The 27,912-nt window shown below is 37.9% G+C and overlaps 1 protein-coding gene across 1 annotated transcript; it reads left to right on the top strand.

The window, feature by feature from the left end:
• The first annotated feature begins 178 nt into the window (after nucleotides 1-178).
• On the top strand, nucleotides 179-26,882 carry LOC120133544 (protein CHROMATIN REMODELING 20-like). Its single transcript, XM_039150109.1, has 19 exons — nucleotides 179-191; nucleotides 10,018-10,101; nucleotides 14,332-14,759; nucleotides 15,259-15,333; nucleotides 15,972-16,062; nucleotides 16,141-16,350; nucleotides 16,904-17,023; nucleotides 17,233-17,399; nucleotides 18,319-18,460; nucleotides 19,369-19,518; nucleotides 19,605-19,660; nucleotides 19,749-20,049; nucleotides 21,050-21,158; nucleotides 24,672-24,733; nucleotides 24,846-25,072; nucleotides 25,371-25,574; nucleotides 25,648-25,726; nucleotides 25,806-26,053; nucleotides 26,304-26,882. The coding sequence occupies exons 3-19, from the start codon at nucleotides 14,335-14,337 to the stop codon at nucleotides 26,701-26,703; spliced, it is 3,066 nt and encodes a 1,021-aa protein (XP_039006040.1). The 5' UTR covers nucleotides 179-191; nucleotides 10,018-10,101; nucleotides 14,332-14,334; the 3' UTR covers nucleotides 26,704-26,882.
• Nucleotides 26,883-27,912: the final 1,030 nt, after the last annotated feature.

Below are 27,912 nucleotides of genomic sequence, written 5' to 3'. Positions count from 1 at the left end.
GACATTCTTCTTCTTGGGTTACCAATGAATTTGGCAATCAATTTTATTTTATCTTGTCTTGTTTTTCATTCATTGATATAATTTTTGTCAAAAGTTATATTTCTTCTTAAAGAAAATATGTTATGATGATTTACCTTTTCAGTGCTTAAAATTTCCCTTTTTATGATAGAACAAGAAAAAATTTTAGAAAGGTTTGTCAGTGTTGTTTGATGCAATTATTCTTCGTTCCCACTTCCCAGACTTTTACTCATGTTAATGTATATTTAGTTTCTTATATATCCATCTATTGATGTTTTTAATAGCAGTTCCTTGCATTTATCACCATCACCGGAATCAATCTTTCCAACAATATTCTGTCATGTTTTACAGTTGATACATTCATTGATCTTTTTGTTCATCTTAGTAGTGACTACTGATAGAATTTGTTCAATGTCATGGGTGATGTCAGAGAACAAAGGAAAACTTGGAAAAAAAATAAAGGGAAAGAAAAGATTGAATTGTTTTCTTATTTCCAATCTATCGAAATAGGGTTCATAACCCTTTATTTTATACGCTTAGTTATCAACTCTTAATAGAAGACTTACTGTAGATAAAACCCTTATCTAAAAATAACTAGGACTCTTACGAATAAAAGACTTCCAAAAAATAGTAGATACGTTAATTAAAAACAATGAAGTTTAAACAATAGTACTCTTAACTCTAAACATAATTTGACACTCCCCCTTAAGGTGGTGAATGAATATCCACTATTCCCAGCTTGCTAAGAATATCATAAAACGTTTTACTTGATAGTCCTTTTGTGAGTATATCTGCTAACTGGTCTTCCATTGAAACGAATGCAGTGCAAATTCGTCCACTATCTGATTTATCCTTAATTAAATGCTTATCAACTTCAATATGCTTTGTTTGATAATGTTGAACATGATTATGAGCAATATTGGGCCAAGCTTAGGTTTTAAGTGTGGTTAGTCCTATTTGAGGCTGTTGTTCTAGCTAAGGTGGATTAGGCAGAGTTTTTGCTGTTTTTTAGGTTTATTTTCGAATGTTTCTGGTGTTCTGTTTATGTTGGGGGTGGATTTCTGGTTGTACCTGTTAATTTCTTATGTTCAATGAAATCCCAAGTCACTCTTTTCCTCCTTCCAATGATTAAGGAGTTTGTCTTTAAAACTCCTTTAATCAAGAAGGGGTTTTTTAACGAGGCCTTCAATTCATATAAAAAAAAAATTATGAGCAATATTGATAGCTGATTTATTGTCACAGGAGAGGTTCATGAGCCCTTCTCTCTTAATTCTCGAGTCATCTAGTATTATCTTCACCCAGAGTAACTCGCATCCTTCCAATGCCATTAATTTGAATTCTTCTCAACACTTGATCTTGCCACCACTTTCTGCTATTAACTTCTCCATGTTATAAGATTTCCTCCTAGAAGCGTAAAATATCTAGATATTGACTTTCGGCCGACTTGAGATCCATTCCTGCATAATATGCATCGGTTTAAGCTTCTAATGTTAAATATGTGTTTGCTTGACGTTTAAACAAAAATTTGACATTGTGATCGAAAGGATATGATTGAAATTATCTTTGGCATTGTGTGATTGAAATCTGTTAATTTTGACACCAAATTGAGTATTGACCCTGTTGTAAAAGATAGAAAAAATATGAAAAATGGGGGAGAGAGAGAGAGCGAGAGCGTCAGAGAAATCAAAAAGTCAGTCCCCCTCCATTGAGGTTTGGACAATGTTCGTGGATAACCCGAGTCGGAGAGTGTCAAGGTGGGCATTGAGGGAGTTGTTTCAGTATCATGGGTCGGTCAACAGAGTATTCATCCTGAACGTTCTGAATAAACCAAAATACAGAGCCCATACGTTTGCATTTGTTCAGTTCGTTAATGAGAAGAGCATGGTGAATGCAATCGAGAAAGTTAATGGTTCGGTAATAGATGGGAGGAAAGTAATAGTGGGGTAGCGAAGTATCAGAATTCGCGTAGAGGATCAATAGCAACAGGCAGGGTTCGGACATGAATGGAACAATCTTTAGATAAGGGAAGAGGGAAGAACAGGGTAGGAGTTGAGACGTTGAGCAGTGTAAGGGATGATAGGTCTTACAAAGATGTACTGATTTAGAACAAGAGCTTAAGGGAAGATTAGAAGTCGAGGGAGAACAGAGGGGGGCTTCAAAAGTAGGAACAAGAAGGAAGAACTTATTTGAGATACATTTTCCTACGAAAGAGACGGAGTGAAGTGTTCATTGACGGGAAACATTAAGGATTCGTTTGAGTTGGAACTGGCTCAAAAGACCTTGCGTAGTGATGGTATTGAAGTGAAGTTGGTAAGTTGGGGTTATGCTTGGAATTCTTGCGTTGTAATCTTCCTGTCGGTTGAAGCTTTATCAGAGATATGGAGCAGCAAGAAGGAATAACTGTCCTTCTGGTTTGATTGGGTGGCACCGCTCCTTGATGATAATGGGATTCCAATGGCGTATTGCTGGGTTGATTTGTATGGAATTCATTTTCTATGTTGGCAGGAATCCTTCTTGCAGAGGTTAGCTGAAAGATGGGGTACGCTGGTTGATATCCCGGAGGCAACAAGGAACATGGAGGATCTGTTGATAGCAAAACTGTTGATTAGAGTGGCAAGCCCATTTGATGTTCCAAAGGTGATCACATTAGGAGCTTATGGAAGATCCTTCAAAGTCAGAACCAGAATTGGGTCGGTTTTTCAGAAACAGGTCTATCTTCGGGAAAAAGAACAGTTTGGTTTTTCAGAGGATCGCTGGTCAGAGGAGTCGTTGTCGGAGAACCTTGAAGATGGAAGACAAACAGTGATGGCTGAGGGAGATGGTGATTCGATTGATGAGTCCCGAGATAGGGTTGTAACGTGGCTGGAAGATGGGAGGACAGCTGGCGTCTTGGTGGATTGCAGGAGACAATTCATTATTGTCGGACAAGGATTACGAGGGTATTAATGGTGGGGGTTAGACTGTATTGAACATACGCAAGGTGTAATAAGTGAGTATGCGGGCCTTGGGTTAAGGGAAAATGTGGGCCTAGCTGGTAATAAGAAGGATCAATTAGAAGAAATGAGTGAACCAAGGTCGCATGATTCCAGAATTATTCTTGTAGGGCCAACAATTCAATTAACTTTTAGAGAGTCTAGAAACGTGGTTGGAGTTTTGGAACAAATCCCAGCGGCAGTTGTGGGGGATGGGCCTGGCAGAATTGAGGAGATTGATTTACTCCTAGAAGTGGAGAAGTAGATGGCCTAAAAGTAAATAACAGGTGTAATTTTTCGGCAACCTGTAAAACTTCGACAAGAAATGAAGAGGTCGAAAGGGGTAAGAGGAGAGTCTTTGAAAGAGTTTACAGCAGGTCAGAGGGGAAAAAACAGGTGCAGGTCAGAATCGGGAGTCATTTGGGCGAGGTGTCAAAAAGTGAATGAGGAATTAAATGCCACATGGAAGGTGAGTAATATGTTCGGTATAACTTTTCGTGGTGGGAAGAATGCCTTTGCAAGGAAATTTGAAGAGGCGGGTATTAGCGAGGTGGGGGGAGGTGTGAATTGAGCCACATCGCTGTAGGAGGTAGTCGAATCTTTTTTATATGTTAAATTTTCATGCATTTCTTGGAATATTAGTGGTTTGGGAAGGAAAGAGAAGGTGAGGGCGGTAAGGAGCTTGATTTTAAGGAAGAAACCAGTTATTGTGTTCCTGCAGGAGACAAAATTAGAGGTAGTAAATCAGGCTTTATTAAGGAAGCTTGGTGGGAGGAAGTTGAAAGGGTTGGTTTCATCCCCTTCGAAAAGGGTAGCGAGGGGATTAATTAGCATTTGTGATGAAAATTGGTTCGAAATCGAACATCACTTTATTTTCAGTTGGTTCATAGCAATTAAGGGTAAAATAAAGGATAATGGTGAGGTATGTTGTTTAGTCAACATATATGGCCCGATAGTTGAATTAGAAAAGGATAATTTTTTTCGAGGAACTGCCAACTTTCTTAGATCAAATGGATTGTCCATTATGTGTGGGGGGATTTCAATGCATATTTGTCCCCGAAGGAGAACCTTGGGAAAGCTCAGAATGTTCATTCAATGAGAGTGTTGGAAAATTTTGTTTTTCAAGCTAAGCTTACAGATTTGCCAGCTTCTGGTGGGAACTTTACGTGGTGCAGTAACAGGGAGTCCCCCGCCTTTGTCAGACTTGATCGGTTCCTAGTGGATTATAGGTTTTTGAGTATTTATCCGGATGTGGTCCAGACTATTCTCCCAAAATCATTATCGGATCATAATGCAATTCTACTTGAAAAGGGTGTGGCAAATTGGGGTCCGAAACCGTTTAGATTTTTTTAATTATCTTATGGAAGAACAGGGTTTTCAGGAATCAACGTAGCATTTGTTCTTCACCTGTTCTGTATCATGGGAGTTGTGGTGCAGGTTTTTGCGCCTTTGGAATGTTCATTCCCCTTTGCATTTTGCTCCAGATTTTTTTCTGCACGCTTGGTGGGGGTTGGTTGCGAAATCAGAAATCTGGAAATTTATTCCTGGTGCTGTTATGTGGTCTATTTGGAAATACAGGAACAAGTTAGTGTTTAAGGGGGTCTAAGGACCATATTAATCTTTTTTTCGAAAATAGATACAGATTGGTGGCCTGGTTCTCTGCTAAACACACAGGTTTCTCAATGCTTTTCGATTGTTTAATGGGGAATCCATCTATTGCGGATATGCGGGGCAGACAGGGGAGTAAGGTGTTATCTCGGACTGTTTGGGTTCTGCCTCCTTCAGGTTTCTTTAAATTGAACGTGGATGGTGCTGTCACTGGTGATTGTTTGAAAGGGGGCATTGGAGGCACTATTAAAGATTCAGGGGGTTTTCTGTTGGGTTCTTTCTCAGAGGCAATTGGACAGGGGCCCCTTACAGTTGCTGAAATGTTGGCAATTAAAAGGGGCTTGAACCTTTTTATTGATTCTCAATGGGGTTGTAAAGGGAGATTAATTGTAGAGTGTGATTGCCTAGTTGTGGTTAAGTGAATAAAGAACTTGGGTGGTTGTATTAATTCTGAGTGTTCGTTGTTGAATGAGATTACTAAGGATGTGAAGATTAGGCATATTTCCAGAGGGGCTAATTGGGAGGCTAATAAGTTGGCAAAAGAGGGAATTGGCTGAGTGGGGCTGTGTGTAGGCAAGTTGTGTTAGTTTCAAGAGGTTTTGTAATGTTGTGTTTCGTTGTAGTTAGGTGTTTTCTGTTTCCTATGTTGTATTAGTATAGTTGTTCAATAATATTTTGAGGTACTTTTTTCCTCCTTCCAATGCCATACGAAATAGCCATGAAGGGGTTTTTTAATGAGGTCTCCCTTTATAAAAAAAAGGATGCATATAACAGAAATCCTACTGTTGAAGTGGAAATAGTGGATTGCAAGATTATCGGAAGCGCATAGCTTGATGTTGGAAAGGTCCTTTTAGGAGGAGGAAATTTTGGAAGCAATTGCTTCCTCGGATAACAACAAGGCACCGGGACCAGATGGGTTAAATTTGGGTTTTTTTAAAAGGTTCTGGCCGGTTTTGAAGGATGAAATACTAAAGTTTTTCTCGGATTTTTATTCAGGGAAGAGATTGGAGAAAAGGTCGATCATTCCTTTATAACGTTGATTCCCAAAAAATTGAACCCAGAGTGTTTAGATGACTATCAACCCATTAGTTTAGTAGGTGGTCTCTACAAAATTCTGTCGAAGGTCCTTTCGAGAAGACTCAGGTCTTGCATAGACTCTGATATCGGCCCGGCTCAATTTCCATTTGTACCAGGGAGGCAGATTCTGGACTGCTCATTTGTAGCAAAATGAAGGGATCGATTTTTGGAGAAGAAAAGGTTTGAGAGGTGTAGCCTTTAAAGTGGACTTTATGAGAGCTTATGACTAAACAGATTGGTCGATCTTGATGCGGTTTATGGAATATATGGGGTTTGGGCAGCGGTGGCGTTCTTGGATCCATAAGTGTTTATCTTCAGCTTCAATGTCCGTCTTGATTAATGGCTCCTTGACTGAAAAATTTAAGATGTCAAGGGGGTTACGACAAGGGTGTTCGTTATCACCTTTGTTGTTTAACCTTGTGGGTGAAATGCTAAGTTTGATGCTGTCCAAGGGGGTGAAGATGAGTCTTTTCAGTGGGGTTCAGATAGGAAGCACAGATACGGCTTTTTCGTTGTCTCATTTGCAGTTCGCCGATGATCTGTTAATTTTTTGTGGTGCATCAGAAGGGCAATTGAAGAATGTGAAGAGAGTTTTGGCTATATTTGAATTGTGTCCGGGGCTTAAACTAAATTTGTCAAAGAGCATAAATTTTGGGATTAATGTGGAGGATTCTTGTATCAAAGTGTGGGCAGATTGGATTGGGTGCTCGGTTGGAAACTTCCCAACAGAGTACCTTGGTCTTCCTCTAGGTGCACCGAAAAACTCGGTTTCGTTTTGGGAACCAATAATTCAGAGATGTCAAAAGAAATTGATGGGTTGGAAAGTGAATGCTCTTTCTTTGGCAGGGAGGGTTGTGTTGGTAAAGTCGGTCGTAAGCGCATTGGCAATTTATTTTATGTCGTCGTTCAGAATGCCTAATAAGATCCTGAAGAAACTAAATTCCATTATGGCAAACTTTTTATGGGTGGCTCTTCTCAAAAGAACAGGATTCATTTGGTGAACTGGCAGACTGTGTGTAAATCCAAAGGTCAAGGGGGTCTGGGTATTATTGATCTAAATTCTATGAATAGGGCTCTCTTGAGGAAATGGGCATGGAAATTTGCAACGGAAAAAGAGTCCTGGTGGAAGAAAGTGGTTTGTTGAAAATATAATTTGGATAACACATTTAATTTGATGGATAATGGGGTCTCCTATAAGTCATCTTGGATTTGGAGAGGAGTGGTTTATAATTGTGGGACAAATGATGCATTTGGCCAATGTTTCAGGAATCATGTTCTTTTAAGAGATGGAAAAGGGAATGCTTTGTTATTTTGGTCTGATAGGTGGATTTGCAATGTTTCGCTTAGAATGAAATTTCCGAGATTGTTCTCTCAATCCGTGAATAAGGAAGGGAAAATATCCGAGTTTGGTTTTTATAATAACGGGGTTTGGTGTTGGAACATACAATTTCGAAGAAATTTATTGGATTGGTAGGTAGAGCAGTGGATGGAACTAACATCGGTACTAGGTAATGCTAGTATTCGGGTTGATGCAGATGATCAATGTGTTTGGACGGGAAATGGGGAAGGCATCTATTCGGTTAATTCATGTGTTATGTTACTGACAGAAGGGGTTGCTGAAGATCCGATATGGTCGAAACTGGTTTGGACTAATTTTGTTACTCCAAGAGTGGAGGCGTTTATGTGGCAGGTCGTGCATCAAAAAGTGGCGGTCAAATCGAAACTTATAAAGCGTGGTGTTAGTGGGATAGAGAACGATATGCCCATTATGTGGTGTGCATCAAGAGACGGTATCTCATCTATTCTTTTCTTGCTCGATTGCATGGGGTCATTGGGGGTGTTTCTTAAGATTGTGGAATTTATCTTCGGTCCTTTCAGAGCATCCCAACGTCTTTTTATCGTCTTGGGAAAGTCTTGCTTCAAAGTCTATAATCTGGAATTTTATTCCGGGAGCCGTTTTATGGTCTGTTTGGAAGTGCAGGAACAAGTTGATTTTCGAGAGGGGAATATGTGAATTTAATCATTTGTTCTTTTTATCGAGATACAAAGTGGCAGAGTGGTTTTCGGCGAAATATCCTAATTGTCCAATCCTCTTTGATTGCCTAGTTGGTGACTCAAAGCTGGCTGATTCTTTTAACCCGTCCATGAAAACTAATCCATCACCAGCCTTGTGGAGTCCCCCTCCCATGGGTTTCTTCAAAGTTAATATGGATGGGGCAGTTCAAAGAGATTAGGAAAGCAGTGGTATTGGGGGTTTACTACGAGATGTAGAGGGCAAAGTTTTGGGCTCCTTCTCGGCTTCAGTTGGTTTTGGCCCCCTGGTTTTAGCTGAATTGAAGGCCATCCAAGCTTGTTTAGCTTTGTTTGAGGCTTCAGAGTGGCGTGGCAAGGGCATGCTAATTGTTGAGTCCGATTCGGCGAATGCAGTTAATTCGATTAAGAACCCATTATTGTGTCCTTCAGTGTTCACATCTAGTAAAGGATATTGTTATTGTTGTTATTAAGAATAGTGTCATCTTAAGGTTTGTCAAAAGGTCCGTGAATTGGGAGGCTGACAGCTTGGCTAAGGCAGGGATAGGGTAGTTTTTCAGGACAGTGGGGAGTTACAGAGGTGAGTTTTGAGTGTGGGGGTGGTGGTTGTAATAGCCGACTGTTGTGTGTAATGTACTCTTTTCTGGAATGACATTTGAGGCACTCTTTTCCTCCTTCCAATGTCCGTTGATGTACTTTTGTACATCAATGGTTATGAAGAGGGTTTTTAATGAGGTCTCGCTATTTATCAAAAAAAAAAAAAAGATAGAAAAAATAATGCTAAAATCAGATTTATTTTTAAGGAGGTAAATCCATGTCACCCGGGTACAATCATCTATAAAGGAAACAATCCACCAAGAACAGAAACATTGGAAATGGTAGAGGGCCCCGAAATATCACTATGTATGCGGTAAAAAGGAACAAAATTTTCTTATTGCTTATTGGAAAGGAAGAACGTTTATGTTTGGCGAGTTCACAATCATTACAATGAAAAGATTCAAGGGAAAGGCCTTTAAAGAAGGAAGGAAATATCAACTTGAGAACTCTAAAGGATGGATGACCTAAACGATGATGATAAAGCTTAATTTTATTTTTCGTTTGAATTGATTGACTCGGAAAACAATGATATAGATATGGGAATTTCACCTCCTGTTCGATTGTTCTTTTGGTCCAGGAAGTAAAGATCATCTCTCTAACTTGTACATCCAATCGTCATCTTCGTGTCTAGTGCCTGAAAAACATATTGTGGAAGGGAAATAGGTTGAATTATAATTTGAATATGTGGTTAATTTGTGAACGGAAGTTGGGTTTGCCAGTAATTCGGGAACATGGAGAACATCCCATCAGTTATCTTTTTTTTATGTAAATGTCTCTTTGGCAAACTACTGTGATGATGGATCTGTCAGTTATTGTGATCATATTATGGCTCCGGTTTGGAGAATAAGAGAGAAAATGTTTGGATTAACAAGTCATATGGTCAGTAGCTCCGGAATCTATCACCCTCACGGATGGAGAAATCTTTCTGAGATATCAGAAGAAATACCTGAAAACATCAATGCACAGTTACCTGTCGAAGTGGGCTTCTCAAATGTTCCCAGCGAAGTTTTCAGTTTTTTAATCTCCTCGATGGTAAATGCAGGAGCAGAATTCGTTTCTGTACTGGTCATCTTAAGTGCCTGGCTGCAATCATGCAGACTTGGATTGGATTTGTCAGTAGGCCTGCCATGAAGTTTCCGGCACTTCTCCCTGGTGTGACAATGCTTCGTGCAGTACGTGTAGAACAGAAGAATCTCGGCTGAATGTGTTGGTGGAGACCCCTCGAGTAACCATAATTTCAGCGGAACTGGTGGGTGTTTCCGTCATTATGAAGGGAAATAAAAAAAAAATCAGAGTTTGATCAGGAAAGAACCAAATCTGATACCATGTCAGAGAACAGAGAAAAACTTGGAAAAAAGTTCAGCAAAAGAAAAGATGGACCTATTCTCTTTTTTCTACTCTATTGAAATAGGGTTCATAACCCTTTATTTTATACACTTAGTTATTAACTCTTAAAAGAAAACTTACTGTAGATCCCTTATCTAAAGATAATTAGGATTCCTAAGAGACTTCCTGAAAACAGTAAACTGTAAACAATAGGACTCTAAGCATAATCCGACAGGCGAATATAGTGTAATATATGACCATATGTTATCTTATATGGTCCATAGTGTAATATATAACCATTTGCTATCTTGTACGATATTCTGCTTGTCAATATTTTAACTCCTACAGCTCATCTATCCTTGCATTAACTTCTAATATGTATTGACAGGTCAAAGAGGAAGATGATGTAAATATTGACAGGAAGTTTCAGCTGCATTTGAAACAGAAGAGACATCGAAGGAGATCAAAACAGGTTTTACAGTTAATTACATTTTATTTTCTTTTTGTGTTACCCTAGATTAATTGAAGAATATTACTGTATATATATTGTGTATATGAGGACATCTTGTTGACTTAACATAATGTAACTTTCCTGCATTAAGGCTGAAATTTAAGTTCCCTTTGAAATAGCTTTTAATAAGTTTAAAAGCAATCGAGCGTAATGTCGTAGCAACATATAAGAGTGTTTAGTGAATTGACTTACCCATACATAGGACAAATCTAGTGAGCCGGGCTCAAGAAATTTTCAGGTGTTGCTGTTACAGTTATACTTGAAAAAGCTGAAGTCCATTGGGGTTAGATCTTGTTATTCTTGAAGTAGTGATAGTGGTTTGAATGAGACTACCAAGTTGCCTTTTCCTGGTGTCAAGAAAACATGGATTTTCAGTTTTGCTTGTCAGATCAGTTTGTAAAGTGCTTTCGAAAAGGCTTGTTTCAGTTATTAAAGGCATAGTAAGCCCTTCGCAGTTTGCTTTTATTCCGGGTAGACAATTGCTTGACTGTTCTCTTTCGGCAAATGAAGGCATAGACTATTGGAGGAAACAAGGGAGGTATGGAGTTGTATTCAAAGTTGATTTCCGTAGGGCTTATGATTCGGTTGAATGGCCAATCTTACTGAGATTAATGAAGGTTATGGGTTTTGGGGAAATATGGATTTCATGGATTGAATATTGTATTTCTTTAGCCTCAATCTCGGTGTTGGTAAATGGATCTCCAACTGAGGAATTCCACATTAGTAAAGGGTTGAGACAAGGTTGCAGTATGTACCCTCTCCTGTTTAATATAGTTGGGGAACTTTTAAACTTAATGTTGATCAAGGCTGCTGATCTAGGCCTTTTCCAAGGGTTCATCATTGGTAGGGTTGAAAATCACTTCCATTTGACACATTTACAGTTTGCAGATAATCTTATCCTATTCTGCAGAGATTCTCCAATGCAGATCTTAATTATTAGGAGAGTTTTGAGGGTTTTCAGTGTAATGTCAGGGCTGCATTTAAATCTATCTAAGAGCACTTTGTATGGCGTTAATTTGGAAGATGACAAGCTAAAAGATTGGGCAAAGGAAGCGGCCTGTGGAGCGGGGTCTTTTCCAATGACATATCTTGGTTTACCGATTGGTTCAAGGAGGAATTCAGAGGGTATGTGGGAACCAGTAATCCATAATTTTAACAAGAGATTAGCAGGATGGAAAGCTAATTCTTTGTCGATGGCTGGAAGACTTGGGTTGGTTAAATCTGTGTTGTCCTCCTTGCAGATTTTTTACCTCTGTATTTTTAAAGTTCCTTTCAAGGTGACTCAGAAGTTGAATTCTTTGATGGATAAATTTCTTTGGGGAGAAGACCAAGCTAAGAAACGAATTCACTGGGTGAATTGGAAATCAGTTTGTCAACCTTATGAAGAGGGAGGGTTGGGAATCCTAGACCTGAGTTTGATGAATAGAGTCTTGCTTGGAAAATGGGTTTGAAAATTCGCAAATGAAAAAAACAGTCAGTGGAAAAAGATGATCTGCTGTAAAAATAACATTAGGAACTTGTCTCTTTCAATAACAAAGGTTGTTTCACCACTAGATTTTTGGGTATGGAGAGGTATTCTGAATAATTATGTGAAAAAGGATCAGATTAGAGACTGTTTGAGAGCTAATTCAAAGTTCCAAGTGAGGAATGGTAGGTCGATAGCTTTCTGGACTGATGTTTGGGTTAATAATTTGACATTAAAAACTTAATTCCCCAGAATTTTTGCTCTGCCGACTAATAAATGGGGGAAAGTATCTGAGTTTGGTGGTTTTGAAAATAATGTATGAGTTTGGAATATTCAACTAAGAAGAAATTTATGTGACTGTGAATTGGACCAGTGGATTGCTTTAATGTCCTTGATTGATAATATAGTGTTGTCCGGTTCAGTGGATGATTTTCTTGCTTGGTCGAGGAAGGGGGATGGATTGTTCTCGGTCAAGTCCTGTAGATTGACGTTATCTTGCAGTTCTGAAGGTAGTTTTGAGTGGAATAAGTGGGTTTGGTCTGGATTGGCTCCTCCTAGAGTTCAAACTTTTCTGTGGTAGATTTGTCATCGTAAATTGGCCGTTAGAGTGGAGTTGAAGAAAAGAGGGATTCCTTTGGATGATGTGCTTTGTCCTTTATGATATATCCATGAAGAAACAATAGAACACCTGTTCTTATCGTGTTATGTTGCAAGGGAGATTTGGAACAAATTTCTAAGGCTTTGGGATATTGCTACTGTTTTGCCTCAAGACCCCATTTCCCTTCTTTGTTCTTTGTCGAATCTAAGGCAGAATTCTCCTATTTGGAGGTTTATCCCGGCTGTTGTTTTTTGGTCAATTTGGAAGGCTAGGAATTTGCTCGTGTTTGAAAACGGGAATTTTGACAGCTCTGCTCTATACTTCATCACTAGATTTAGGCTGGCTAAATGGTTTTTAGCTAAACACCCTAGTGTTCGTATTCAGACAGGTCTACTAGTAAGGGATCCCTCGCGGGCTGATAAGGTTCATAACTCTTCTATCTCTATGAAGGTTATTGGTTGGACTCCTCCTCCAACGGATGTGTTTAAACTCAATGTGGATGGGGCAGTTAGAGGAGATGGGTTGCAAGGTGGAATTGGAGGTATTTTAAGAGATTCAAACAGCTATACCTTAGCCACTTTCTCTACAACAGTTGGGCTTGGTCTTCCTACTTTGGCATAATTGAAAGCTATTAAGGAAGGAATTGATTTTTTCTATTCCTCTGAATGGGCTACGAAGGGAAGACTTATTATAGAGAGTGATTGTAAAAATGCAGTGGAATGGTTTTCTAAGCAGCTCTCTGCCCCTACATTTTTCAGTTCTCTGGTGGAGGAAATTAGGGCTTTAATTACTTCTACGGCCACTGTTCTTAGATGGATTCCTAGGAGTTGTATTATGGAGGCCGACAAGTTAGCTAAGCAGGGTATTGGTTGATTGTAGTAAGCTTATTGTCTTAATGTTTTGTGTTTTTCTTCGGGCTATGTATAGGCTAAAAGTCTGTAATGGTGTTGCTAGTTTGGTAAACAGGTCACCCAATCAGAGACTGTTGCCTTAGCTTAGTTGGTTTAGCCTAAGTTAGTGTTGTTGTATATGGTTGTTTACGGGTGTTTTGTGGTTTTCTGTTTTTGATGGGGGTGTTTCTCTGGATGTATCTTATGTAATTCCAGATATTTAATGAGATCCTAAGGCACTCTTTTCCTCCTTCTTCTGATTAAGGAGCTTTCTTACAAGCTCCATTAATCAAGAAGGAGGTTTTTAACGAGGCCTTCAATTCTTATAAAAAAAATGGTAAAAGCAGTGGTTTTGATTGCATTGGGACTAAGGAATTAGTTTAGGGGTGCAGCTGTTGTGTTGTCAATAGTTACTTGCGTAGAAAAACCACCAGTTCCATTGTCAGCAATGTACTAGAATATTGAAAGTGTGATGATGGTATTTGCAGACTTTTGGACTAGTACTTCAGAGACCGTCTCCTGCACTGGAGAGTACCCTAAGGCCCCCTCCTTTCTCAAGGGGAAAAATGAGTAACAAACATTCAACTCTGTGGTCTGTACCCATCACATAATACTGTAGGAACTTCTTAACAATAAAATCCAATTACAGAAAAGAAATCTTCTTAGTATAATTATCTCTGCCTGTTGATGAAATGGAAACAATTTAGCTCATCGAAGGATCTAACATTCATTAGGGCCTCGGAAGACTTATTCTTGAGTGTGATTGTCTTGTTGTGATTAATTGGATTAAGAATTTGGGGGTTGCCCGAATCAATTGTGTTCATTGTTGAATGAAATCATAGAGATTTATAGGGATAGAGATGTGGTGATCAGACATATCTCCAGAGCGGCTAATTGGGAGGCGGATAAGTAGGCAAAAGAGGGCATTGGATGAGTGGGGTTATGTATTAGACTTATGTCATACATTTGGGGGGTTTTGTATTTTTTTTGTTCATAGTGGATGTAATGTTCTGATGATTCCTAAGTTGTAATGTTCCAGGTTGCAATAAAATATGAGACACTCTTTTCCTCCGTCCAATGCTCGACGAAACTTTCACATTTCGTTGAGTATGAAGGGGGTTTTTAATGAGGTCTCTCATTTCTATCAAAAAAAAATTTATGCATGCAAAAACTTCAATATTCTTCAATTTTTTATGTTATTAAACTTGTCCCTCAGAGAATTTTGCCCTTTTGATCAGGTGATGGACAGCAAGTTAGAGCAGTCCCAGCCTTTAGAAGATGATCCTAACTCAGTTTCAAACAAGGAACATCAAGAAGAAAGGGACTGTGTTGTGCCTAATAATGAGAACGGGCTTGCTCGTCAGACTTTAAAGAATGACACGCTTGAAAGTTTTGAATCATGTAAGCCGGACAGGACATGGTCTAGTCCAAACAGCATGTCCTCTGAGCATTTTGAGTCAGATAAGTCTGGCTCTGGAGAACTTGTTGGGTCCAAGCGTTCAAATGAAGATATGGAGGCTAATGAAAATAATAAGAAGGCCCGGACTGATATCATAGATAGTGACGATGAGGTTGATGGTACAGTGAAGGATGAATTGATTTCATCCAAATTGGAGGATCAGTTTACTATGCCTGAAAAAAGTGGTGCTTCTGTGGGGGTTGAATCTATTACTGAGAAGTTTATTTGTACTGCTTGTCATAAACTGGCTGTTGAAGTGCAGCAACATCGACTTCTTAAAGTAATTATTTGTGGGGAATGCAAATGCTTCCTGGAAGAGAAAATGCGTAGGAAGGTACTAATTTTGCAGGCTAATTGCATTATCGACAATGCTTTAGTAATACTATTAAAGAGTCCCATGAAATTTACCATTGCATAATTCGTTTCATAAGGTTTTTCTGTTAACTATTAGTGCATACGCAAGGTATGACTCTCCCCTGTTGCGACAGGGCCCGGACTGCTCGGAATGTTATTGTGAATGGTGCGGGCAAAGCAAGGACTTATTAAGTTGCAAGTCATGTAAAACATTATTTTGTATGAAGTGTATAAGGAAGAATATTGGTGAAGAATGCTTGCTTGAGGTCCAGGCCTCTGGTTGGCAATGTTGTAGCTGCTTGCCAACCCTTCTGCAAAAGTTAACATCAGAATTAGAGAGAGCCATAGCATTTCAAGATGCAACCGTTTCTAGCTCTGATAGTGATTCAGAGAATTCCGATACTGATGATATCAATACTTCCGTCAGGTACATGCTTTTCTTGTCTGAGTTTTGTATTAATGTTACTGTGCAACATCTTATTGGGGTCAAGAATAATCTTTAGCATGTGTTAGTTGTAGGATGTTAACGATGCATTTAACATAATTTTTCTTTGTTATAAAGTAGAAGTTTGTTTTTGGTTCTCATGGTTATTTTCTCTGGGGTCAAGGCAGGCCTAAGACGTTATAATTAATGCTTCAATGTATTCCTTTTTCTAAACCATGCCCCTCATGCATGCAGCATTGATATGACACATGAATGTTATTGCCTCTTGTTTTGTAAATTACTGTTCAGGTTTTGCTTTTATAGATGTAGTTTGTGCTATTTATGTCCCTTTTCTTTTGGCAATTTGGCGATTTTTGGTAGTCTGTCTAATGTCATTTCTTTTTATGGATACTCTGCATCATTTCATTTACAATCAATTTAACTATGAGGTTAACTCATTCAGTAGGTCTAAACCATTGTTCTGTAGCCATTTCCTCCTATTAGCTATTGATATGAATGTGGTGGGGTTTCATGGTGTATATTATGGTTGATTTCAAATTTTAACAATTTGCATTAACATTACCAAATACAGTAAGGGGTGTTTCTCCTAGTCAATAACCAGTTGTGTGTTTCTGAACCAGTTCTAAGAGAGAGCCAAAAAAGAAAATTCGAAGGATCCTTGATGATGCTGAATTAGGAGAAGAGACAAAGAGGAAAATTGCTATAGAAAAGGTATGAGTTCCTTCTTTTTCAATTGACCTGGCTTCTGGTACTGACTTTTGCATTGTGCTACTGCACCCAATTTTGTAGGAACGTCAAGAGCGCTTAAAGTCAATGCAGTTTTCAGCCAAGTATAACATGATGAATTCTTCAAGCTGCAGTAGGAACTTATTAGATGAAGCTAGTTTAGAGGTGCTTGGTGATGCCAATACTGGTTATATAGTGAATGTTAGGAGGGAGAATGGTGAAGATGCTGTGAGGATTCCTTCAAGCATATCAGCAAAATTGAAAATCCATCAGGTTTCTCTTGCATAATTGTATAAGTTGTCGATATAAACTTGCAGTTGATGTTGTGCCTGGGCTATTCATCATTTGCTTAGAGCATGCTATCATTTAATTTAATTTTCTTGATTATATTATGTACTATTGTACTGAAAACTGTACTCTGCCTCCACTTCTTATAAAAAAAATTTATGTACTATTGTACTGAAAACTGTCATCTGGTTCTGGTTACCTTTTTATTTACTGCTGTAGCTTTCAAGTTTGACTACTGACATAGTAAACTTGGATTTCTTGTGATTTCTTATTGAAATATTTCATTGCTCATGATTGAATCTAGATACATCAAACCATTCTCATTGCAATATTTTCACCCACTGACTGATAATACAAACCTTTATATGAAAATATGGAAGTGGGGTTGGGGAGGGTGCATAAATATGGTTCTTTTTTTTCCCTGCCCCTTTTTCTTCCGACTATTATTATAGAATTTGGCTGAAGATCTTTATTGATGCTACTGCTAGTAAGCGCATTGCTCATTGACTGCTGAATGCTGGTTGATTTATTGCTGCAGATAGCTGGGATCCGATTTATGTGGGAAAACATTATACAGTCGATCACAAAAGTGAAGTCCGGGGATAAAGGTCTTGGTTGCATTCTAGCTCACACAATGGGCCTTGGTAAAACGTTTCAGGTATATTTATCCCCTCTTCTTCTCTTTCTATTCCCCTTTTTCGGCCCCCTTTTTTTTGGTATTACTATGCTGGCATGCTTGTGCTAGTATATGTTTTGGTGCCATTGCTGACCTTGTGCTACTCCCATTGCGAAAGATCTATTTAGTGTTCCTTGTGGTCCAAGTTTTTTGGTGGTTAGCTTGCCTGACATGTCTAGTTTTAATTGCAGGTTATAGCTTTCTTATACACAGCAATGAGAATTGTTGATTTGGGATTAAAAACAGCACTTATTGTCACTCCTGTAAATGTGCTGCACAACTGGCGGCAGGAGTTCATGAAGTGGAGACCTTCAGAATTAAAACCCCTCCGTGTCTTCATGTTAGAGGATGTGCCAAGGTTCAGTTGATGTTTTTTGCGTGTTTAACTAGAACTTTACCCTATTTTGCCATTAGTTACCGTAGCTATAACCTTATTAGAATATTATTATGCACGTAAACCATGGTGTACCCAAATTGCCCCTTCAGGTGTCAGTGTGAAACAAAGATTTCTTTTCTTTGACAAAAGCACATTTCATCAGTATAGTGTGGAAAAATCCTGCCTTGCAGTTGCCCTTGGAAAATTTAAACTTATTAACATTAAATAGGATTTGTTTTCCGGTGCTAGACGTAAAGTTTTATAACGTGTCCTAGAGGAAGCAACTATGTGGAAAATATTAGCTGTATCAGTGTCAGGGTAGAATAAAGTGGAAGTTCTGCTGGATGAATACTAAGATAAAACTCGGGGAAGATAGAATTTATCATTGGAAGCATAAGTGCGGGAGTAATAAATTTGCATAATCTTAGAAATGATCGTGAACTTGTGCAATCTAGCCTTTTAAGTGAAAAAGGAAAGAAAATAACAATGGCTTTCCTAGAAAGATTTTGATTAATTTTTATACTCCCTGTAGAACTTAGGTAAAGAGAATTGAGTTTTTATTCTCTTAATTTTCTGATTATAAATCGTATAGAAAGCAGCCTATTTATAGGCCGAGTACATAGGCTAAGTACATAGAGATTTACTAGGACTAAAACACATCCTTATCTCTACTTTACAGATAAGCCTATATACTTTAAATGAGATAAGACTTAGACTACATCTAAACTACTGACTCCTAAATACAATAATTAACAGTAGATATTTACGCGACTCCAATCTACACTCCCTTATCTGTTCTCTCTTCTATTTTGTGGTAATTTCTACATATTGAAAGGTGAAGAAAGATTAAGGGAAAATATCAACTATCTAATGTGCTTGCTGTAATCATTATTTTTTTCAGGGAGAGACGTGCAGAATTGCTTTCCAAATGGATAAGGAAAGGTGGAATTTTTTTGATAGGCTATACCGCTTTTCGGAACTTGTCTTTTGGAAAACATGTGAAGGATCGGAATGTTGCTAGAGATATTTGTTATGCTTTGCAGGTGATTGTTATTATCTTCAGCAGCATGCCAGTAAATTTTTATTTTTTTTTTGATAGAAAGGCCCCATTAAAATCCTCCTTCAATCCCTCCATGTTATGAGAGTAACATGATGGAACAACGAAGGAGGAAAAGAGAGCCAAGAAAACTTTTATTCACAAGAACCAGATTACAAGCTTGAACAAACTCCTACACTTCCAACGGAAGAACATAAAACTTAACACAAACATCCAACAAAACAGGGAGGAACAATTCCTGTTAAACAACACAACTATAACCAAAATCACCCTATCCCATCTTTAGCAAGTTTATCAGCTTCCCAGTTTGCCGCCCTTGAAGTATGCCTAAAAATAATATCCTTTCCAATCAAAAGTGAAATTATATCCTTCACCAAGGATAGATGCAAAGGAGGGGTTAAACCCGGATTCTGAATCCACTTCAGAGCGTTAGAAGAGTCTGATTCCAAGATAACTCTTTGATTTGCGACAAAATCCAACTCCTCCATAAGACAAATCCCTCTTTTGATAGCCAACAGCTCAGCCAAAATAGGAGGACCACCCCCTACTGCTTCAGAAAACCACTTGCCAATGATTTTTGTTGATCAATCATTTGGTAAAATAGATTTAGATTGCATTTTATCAAAACCATTTGCCAATGAGCATTCTTAGATATAAACTAGGCTTGTTTGCTCTGTGCTGCAATCCTACACTTGTGTGGTTATTGAATCATTTCCTTGTTTCAAATTGAAAAAAAAAATGTTTTGAGGTGATTTAACTATAGTATAGGTCAGTGATTAATGATTTGCTGCATACTTATATGTATACCTTATTTTGCATCATTTATGGACAGATCTTCTCTATCCGTTTTTATGGTTTTTCTTCCTTTGACTCAAGCTTTGTTTCTAATTCCAGGATGGACCTGATATACTAGTTTGTGATGAAGCCCATACTATTAAGAACACCAGGGCTGATACAACTCAGGCCTTGAAACAAGTGAAGTGTCAGAGGAGGATTGCCTTAACTGGATCACCACTTCAAAACAATCTCATGGAGTACTACTGTGTGAGCTATTATTTTTTTAGCTAGAAATCCTTTTTTCCTACGTGTTATGCAGTAAACACAGTTCTTATTGGGTTTCATTGGAGCAGATGGTCGATTTTGTAAGAGAAGGTTTTCTTGGAAGCAGCCACGAGTTTAGGAACCGGCAAGCTGCTAACTCTTGTATCATCCTCATTCGTCCATGTCTCTTTTTCTGGTCATTTTGATGTAATCTTGGTTTTCTGCATATGCAGCTTCCAAAATCCAATAGAAAACGGTCAGCACACAAATTCGACACATGAAGATGTAAAAATTATGAATCAAAGATCTCACATCCTTTATGAACAGTTAAAAGGATTCGTCCAGAGAATGGATATGAGTGTGGTGAAAAACGACTTGCCTCCTAAAACTGTCTTTGTTATTACTGTAAAGCTTTCTCCGCTACAGAGGAAGCTTTACAAGAGATTCCTTGATGTACATGGTTTTGCAAATGATAGACCTTCTAATGAAAAAATTAGGAAGAGTTTTTTTGCTGGGTACCAGGCCTTGGCTCAGGTACAATCTTATACAGCCTGGTCTTTAAATTTATAAAAGCTGCTTTATCTCATGATTCATGCGTGCATGGCCAAACAACTCCTGCTGGTGTTAAGATTATGATGGAAATCAGCATGTCCTGAATTTTGTATTCGTATGTTTGTCTGTTAATGAACCAATCACAAAGAATAAAAAAGGGATATGTAGATTCAACTAATCAATTAAAATATATAGACATACATGGAAAACTTAAAACTTGAGTTCAAACCAATGAGGTTCCACACTATCCTACTAGTCTGACCAATAGTTGTCCGAGGCTTCACATGTACCATCCTTCAGTGTCGATGAATGCAATTAAAAGCCACAGCCCGTACATTTCCTCAGAGGATCTTCAAGCCTAATGCTCTTATTGAATTACTCAGATAAAATTTGTTAATTATTTTTTATGAAATTACGTAAGTTCAATATGTGCGCACTTGAGATCTATAGGGTTACCTAAGTAGATCCATGATATCTTATAGGACTGGAGAAATCTTTCTTAAGCTAAAAGTAGGTGCCCTTCCACTTTAGAAAATAATATGCTCATTTTTTTGGCCATTTCATAGGCAATCTTGTTTTCAAGATGCTTATATCTTTGACCTTTTTAAAATTATTCAGTGCCTTATTTTTGAAATGATACAAAATGTCATCTACTTCATTACTTTTGGGATATTATACGAGGAACGCATGTAAAGAAGCTCATTGATTGGTTTTAGTAAATTGTCAACTAACAAATACTTGCATTTTGAGAGATGAGAATCATGAATAAAGCTAGGTATTTTTCTAAGTTCTAGGTTCCATGATGTTTTTAACATTCTTTTTACTTGCAATTAAATGTTTGAGCTTTCCTATGATCTTTGGGTTGAAGGGTAGGAAGATTCATGCTAATTTTTCTATTGTTTTACCTTTCTACTTTATTTCACCTTAAAAGAAATTATTTTAAATGCATGTTGTTTTGACAAGTATTTTTCCCCCTTAGTAGATATGGAACCATCCTGGGATTCTGCAATTGAACAAAGATGCTGTTGAAAACTTCCTTGCAGATGAGAGCTCAAGTGATGAAAATATAGATTATAATGTGGATGTTGGAGGTATTAACTGTTTCTCTTTTTACTTCTGGTACCAAGCATTATTTACATGTGGACTGTGGACCTGTCAATTTACATTCTAAACATTTTAGTTTAAATTTTTGGTTCCACTAGATAAAGTTGATATTTTCTCCCTTTTCCCTGAAAGCAGTGAACTGATGCTGCTTGTTTAGATGCGAATGCTCGTTTGTTCTCTTGATCTATGAAATTTGGAGGGTATGAGATATGTATGGAACTCCTAGTAATAATAATATATACACACATTATTAGCTTGATAAATCTGTAGTAAATCTCAAATTATTAGCACATATGAAAAATAAGATGTTGGGGGTGGGATGAATCCGAAACATCGTCTGTGCCCTTTTAGGGCTTGAAATTGCTTATCAGTGTTACCTGTAGTGTGCAATCTGGTTCGTTTCTGGGTCTGATCTACTTACTGCTTTCACTATCCAGGCAATTGATTTTACTTATTATGTCGGTAAACGATGTTGACAACAAATTTTGAGTAATTTGCAAGTCGATGAGTATTGAAATTTTGCGGTTTCTTCCATTTCAAGTCATTGGGACACATTTATAGTTTATAGAATCATTGGTAGTTCTCTGTTCAATCATTATGGTTTCATATATATATATATATATATATATATTTAAAAAGGCAGAAAAAAGTAAGTGAGAGAAGCTCCAGCTTCTCTCTAACCTAGGAGATTTCAAATTTCAAAATTCCAGGGGCAGAGGGAGAGAGAGAATATGAGTGATGTTTAACAGCCTTCTCCATCGTCATCCGTCGCTTGCCATCCACCGTCCGTCGCTTGCCGTCCGCCGTCCTCCGTACTCCGACCACCGTCCGCCGCCGCACATCGACCTCCTTTTGACGCCTTTTATTTCTTAAGGATCATCGTCTATCCATAGAGTTTCCTTTTTCCTGGTTTATTTCGATTGATTCCCCTTCAATCGGAGCAAACCTAAACGCCTTTCTTCGCCGATTTTTCCATCAGCAGTCTTCAAAGTTCGTTCCAGCTGTGCACGCCGGAAGCTCGTGACAAAAACCCAAGTATTAAACTGTGAACACCCACTGCCGTTCACCGGAATTTTACCGTCACTGTTCAGGAGCTCTATTCAGAACGCTGTTGCTGGTTCTGGGTTTTCACGCATGATGTCATAAACCTTTTCATCTCTGGTTTTTTTGGTTCAAAATTAAATAGTTTGGAAGCCTTTGCATTCAAAATGACGTTCAAGAATCGCGATGAAGCAAGAGAGAAACGGGCTGAAACCTCAGCTCGTCAGACTAAGAATAGTCGTCAGTCCGAGATAGAGGAAAAGGAGAACGTAAATCCTTTGAAAAAACCAGATGTTAAGACGAAACGGGTGGATTTTATACTGTCGAAGGTGACTGAAGCGGAGCATCAAAATCAGAGAGATGGGCAACAGACAAAGACTGTGCATAAATCAGAGGAGGCGAGGAAGAAGCTGAGTAGTACAGTGGCAGCGGAAGAATATGAGAGGATGGTGTTGGTGACAAACAAGAATAGGAATGATTCGTTGGTTGAAGCAAGGAGTGTGGAAGGGGCCATTGCGCAGATTTCTGAGACGGAAATCCTTCCTCAGGATTCTCACGTTTTTAACTACTGGAGGAAGAAAGATTATCCAAGAATCAACAATGGGTTTAGAACTAGCTGCTTTACGTTATACATTGATAATTTACCAGAGAATATCCATTGGAAGCGGTTTGGATCGTTATTTTGCTCATACGGTCAGGTTATTGACGCCTTCATTCCAACTAAAAGAAATTCAAAGGGGGTACGTTTCGGTTTCATTCGCTTTGCTACAATTGGAGAAGCACGGAGAGCGATCTCAAAGATGAATGGCGCTCGCATTGATGGTAGTAAAATTGGAGTCTCTTTTTCTAAATACAACACAAGACATTCTTTTTGGAGAAAGTCTTCGCCAGTTGTCCACCTAAAGCCCGAGAGAGAAAATGTTACAAGAAATAATCTATATACAGTAAATGGTGTTGTTGACGAAGCTAAACTTCAAGTTTTGGATAACTGCCTAATAGGGTGGTGCAAGAATTATACCAAAATCTGTGATCTTGCTAGCCAAATGCAAGACAAAGGACTCAACGGTTTCTCGTTAATGAGAGCTGCTGGGAATGTAGTTCTCATGATATTCGAGGATTCTGATACGTTGAGAAGGGTTAAGAATGAACAATCAGAGACTCTTGCAGGGTGGTTTTCTAGAGTTGAAGTTTGGTCGGAGAATCTAGTGGTAGAATGCCGTCGAGTATGGGTAGTTTGCGAAGGGATTCCTTTTCACGCGTGGAATTGGGGTACTTTCAAGAACATTGTGGCTAGGTGGGGCAAATTAGTATCAATTGATGAAAGCTCTCAGTTTCCTTCATCTTTTGATCGTGCAAAACTTCAAATCCTTACAGAGACTAAAGTAAGGATTGATGAGTCCTTGAGTTTGAAGGTCGGTTCTAATTCTTTTGAAATCATGGTGCATGAAGTTGAGCCTTCTTTCAAACCAAACTCTTGGATCCCTGAGGAAGTCGATGATTCTCCAGATCTGAATTGTTTTCTCGGGGCAACGTTGGAGAATTCTCTGTCAGGATCGTCAGTGTCATCCCCAGGTTTAAATTGCCCCGTCGAAGATGTTGCAATTGAAGGTCCCCACTTAGAAAAGGTTTCACTCATAAAGAGTGTCATAAGCGATGAGAAACCGAGTAACAAATTGGGGTTGCACACAATGGAGGCTGTGGATCATTCAAAATTAAATATCGTGGAGCATCTAGCTAATAAATCAGTTGATCATTCTGATGGTGTTAGCCTCAGGGCCTCGGAAGATGCTCTTATGATGGGTCTCATTACTTCTCATGGTTCATCTACTGACACATTTCAATTAAAGGAAGATATCCCAGTGGTGCCCCCTATCCCTGCGAAATTAAGAACTAATCGTGTGGCGAAGAAATGCAAGACAAAGAAAAGAGTTCTGAATTTATTGGCAAGGAAACATTGATTGAAGGGAAGGAAGTGTGGTTTTGGTTCATTAAAGATAATTATCGAGCTGATTTTTTTGGTGATTTTGATACATGGTATTTTTGTGGAGTTCCCTTCAAAGGCGGATGTTTTTGGTTTAATGGTTTTAGGTGTTGTTTTTATGTATGTTATGTCATTAAATGTTGGTTTGTTTTCCTATTGACGGAGGTTTATCTTAGGTATAGGGTGATTGCCTTTTGATTTTTGTGGTCGAGAAGGTGAGAGCTTTAGGTGATTATGCTTTTTGTAATGGTGTTTATCCTCGTTTGAGGGTATTTCGTGTTTTCATATGTAATGAGGCGTTTTATTCAATGAAATATGAGGTACTCTTTTCTTCCTTCCTATGTTCGTTAACATACTTCTTAGTATGTGGACGAATACGAAGGGAGTTTTTAATGAGACCTCCAACTTCTATCAAAAAAAAAAAATGGTTTCATATATTTAAGTTGTGTTAAAATGGTCTTTGCTTCTTCTATTTCAGTTAAAACGGGTAGCATGAATGATTCTCTGCACAAGAAAAATGATTATGCATTTATTCAAAAGGTATGTGAAATATATTTATTTATGTGCCTTTTTTGAAACTTCGTTATACAATAGCTTATGTTTTTATTGATTTTTCTTATCATGCTGATGCTTGAATGTTTCTTTTTACTAGGGTTGGTGGAGAGATCTTCTTCACAAAAATATTTATAAGGAATTGGATTACAGTGGCAAAATGGTTTTGCTGTTTGACATCATAACCATGTGTTCAGATGTGGGTGACAAGGCACTGGTTTTTAGTCAGAGCATTCCAACTTTAGATCTGATAGAACTATATCTTTCAAGATTGCCTAGACGTGGAAAAAAAGGGAAGTTCTGGAAAAAGGGGAAAGACTGGTATAGGTGCGTGTATATCACTGGAAATTGTTAGGAAGTCGTTAAAATTATTTAATTATCGCCTTTTAACTCCGTATCTTTCTGTTAATTCACTTAGTTTTGTGAAGTGTGTTTGATTATGTCAGTGTTTTTTTAGCCAATGGTTATTTCTGTGTTAACATTTTTGTATTATGTTGTAAGCTTCTACAGAAATGTACCTGATTTTGCTGGGAAGCTGGTTTATTTTTAATATCTAACATCACCTTGTGATCTAAGTTCCATAAAGATGTGTGAAGCTCTTTTTCGTTTGCCATGTGCTATACAGACTGGATGGAAAAACGGAAAGTTCTGAAAGGCAAAAGTTGGTTGAGAGGTTTAACGAACCAACGAACCGAAGAGTCAAGTGTACTTTGATCTCTACAAGAGCTGGATCTCTTGGGATTAATCTATATGCTGCTAATCGTGTTGTCATTGTCGATGGTTCTTGGAACCCTACATATGATCTTCAAGCTATATTCCGGGCCTGGAGGTGGGTTTAGTTCCATTGTTTCTGTTAATTTTCACTCGCACGTTTTAGCTGCATCATCTGTTTGTTACTATAGGTATGGACAGAAAAAGCCCGTGTTTGCTTATCGATTGATGGCACATGGGACTATGGAAGAAAAAATTTATAAGCGTCAGGTAAGGGAGACTATTTTCCCCCTTATTTGGCATTTGTTTCTTGAATAACCTTTGAACTCGAAAATGATGGTGCAAATAGGTGACAAAAGAAGGTCTAGCTGCAAGGGTGGTAGATAGACAACAAGTACATAGGACTATCTCTAAGGAGGAGATGTTACATCTGTTTGAATTTAGTGAGGAAGAGTTGATGGAACTTGGTGAAGAGAATGGAAACCAGAGTACAACTAATGAAGGTGGAGAGTCACTGAAGCAGAAGATTCCTCTCTCTCATGGAAGCTGTTCCTCTGACAAAGTAATGGAAAGTTTACTTGGCAAGCATCATCCAAGGTACTATCAATCTGTTTTGGTCTATCGGTTTCCGCTTTTATTTACCACGAATAGGTATTCTCCATTCTCAGTTGCAGTTATGTTCTTTTTCCTTTTGAAAAAAATAAATAAATCAGAAACTTATTTATCTGATTCTGCTGTTTGAGTGCTATGTTATACAACATAAAGAAATTTCTTTGCATCGATCATATACGATTGATAGTAATCCCTTTTATAATTGGAGTAACTTCCCTATTTTTGGTATTTTTAGGTGGATTGCCAATTTCCATGAACATGAGACCCTTTTGCAAGAGAACGAAGACGAAAAACTCTCGAAAGAAGAGCAAGATATGGCTTGGGAAGTTTTCCGGAAAACCTTAGAGTGGGAGGAGGTGCAGCGAGTATCCCTCGATGAATCTGTGGCAGCTGCAGAGCGCAGGCCTGTTGTTCCTGAAGCATCGCCTCCGAAACCAGAGCCTGTGATGGATCACCTAACAAAACCCCAGGGCATTTTCAGGAGTAGGATCGTGCAACGGAAATGTACTAATCTTGCCCACCTGCTCACTCTCAGAAGCCAGGGCACTAAATCCGGTTGCAGCACCGTATGCGGGGAGTGTGCCCAGGAGATAAGCTGGGAGAACTTAAACAGGGACAGCAAAATCTCAAGGTAGCAAAAGAGAGAATGACCAAAAATTTTCTCCATAATATTGAACTCTTCCAATGTAATTTGTTGTGATTATAGATGATTAGTTGTATGATGTCAGTTCAATCCCCTTTTGAACACACTACGTTCAATCCCCTTTATTGTTGCCCATTTACAGTCATATGTTGCTTTTATTTAGTTCCTTTGGGGAATGGATGGCAATGAGGTAGAAGGCAGAACTGACTGGAATTTGCTCTCTTTTAATGAAATGAGTAACTTCATACTTTTATATGCAATCAATCTCTGCCATATTATTTATATAAATCTTTTACCATTTTTATTTATGCAAAAGTGGTCCAAGTCTAAAATAGTGCAAAGTTACATGATTTTCTACTGTGCCCCAAATTGCAACTCTTTCATTTTAGTTTTCGGGTCAATCCTTGAGGCTTAAATATTCTTATCAAGATCTTATGGGGTTATTATTAGTCCTCCTAATTAGGGTGATTGTATGGTTAATTTGGTTACCGATCGAAATGAGTTAACTAAATTAAATTGATTGATTTTTTAGCCCTTAGCCAAATTAATTTTTTTTTTTTTGAAATTTATTAATTGAACTGAACAAAGTTTGATTGGTTCTTCTGTCATTGAATTTATTGAATGTAGGTTTTTTTAATTTGATCAGTTTGGATCTAATATATGTATTTTTCATTTGGGTTAAATTTAGATTGTATAAAAAATTTATTGAGTCTAACTTAATTAAAAATATAATTGGGTCTTAATTCTTAACATGTTTGAACTTAAAATATATACTTTATAAATATTGAATATTTTTGTGCTTCAAAGTTTCACAATTTTGTACCATGCTCCAAATTTAACTCTTTCATCTCAAATTTTGGAGGCATAATATTAAAAAAGACTTGTTAAATAAACACTTTGATCTTTATTTATTTTTGGAATATTTTGACTCATAACGTTTTATTTTGTGATAAACAAAACCTCTAGAAGGAACTCTTAATTAACAACACTTAACACTTCAAAATAGGCATTTGTACTTAAAAATGAAATGTTGAGAATCAAAATATTTTAGGGAGAAAAGAACAAAGTGAAAGTGATCATTCAATCAAACATTAAGGATAATTTTACCCTAAAATAAAACGTTAAGGTCAAATATTGATAAAAAAAACAAAGATAAATAAATGGTTGGAGCTAATTTTGGCAGTTATGTCAATTTTGGGTA

Source organism: Hibiscus syriacus, unplaced genomic scaffold (genome assembly GCF_006381635.1).
Source record: "Hibiscus syriacus cultivar Baekdansim isolate YM2019G1 unplaced genomic scaffold, ASM638163v2 tig00110584_pilon, whole genome shotgun sequence".
Classification (NCBI taxonomy): Eukaryota; Viridiplantae; Streptophyta; class Magnoliopsida; order Malvales; family Malvaceae; genus Hibiscus; species Hibiscus syriacus.
This window is presented reverse-complemented; position numbering and strand designations above follow the sequence as displayed.

What these genes read in the sequence shown, in the direction of transcription:
- LOC120133544 (XM_039150109.1), top strand. Translation starts at nt 14,335, where the DNA reads ATGGACAGCAAGTTAGAGCAGTCCCAGCCTTTAGAAGATGATCCTAAC. An exon ending in GCTTCTGTGGGGGTTGAATC is followed by an intron (nt 14,760 to 15,258) that starts TATTACTGAGAA and finishes AGCCATAGCATT; the next exon opens with TCAAGATGCAACCGTTTCTA. An exon ending in CTTGGCAAGCATCATCCAAG is followed by an intron (nt 26,054 to 26,303) that starts GTACTATCAATC and finishes TGGTATTTTTAG; the next exon opens with GTGGATTGCCAATTTCCATG.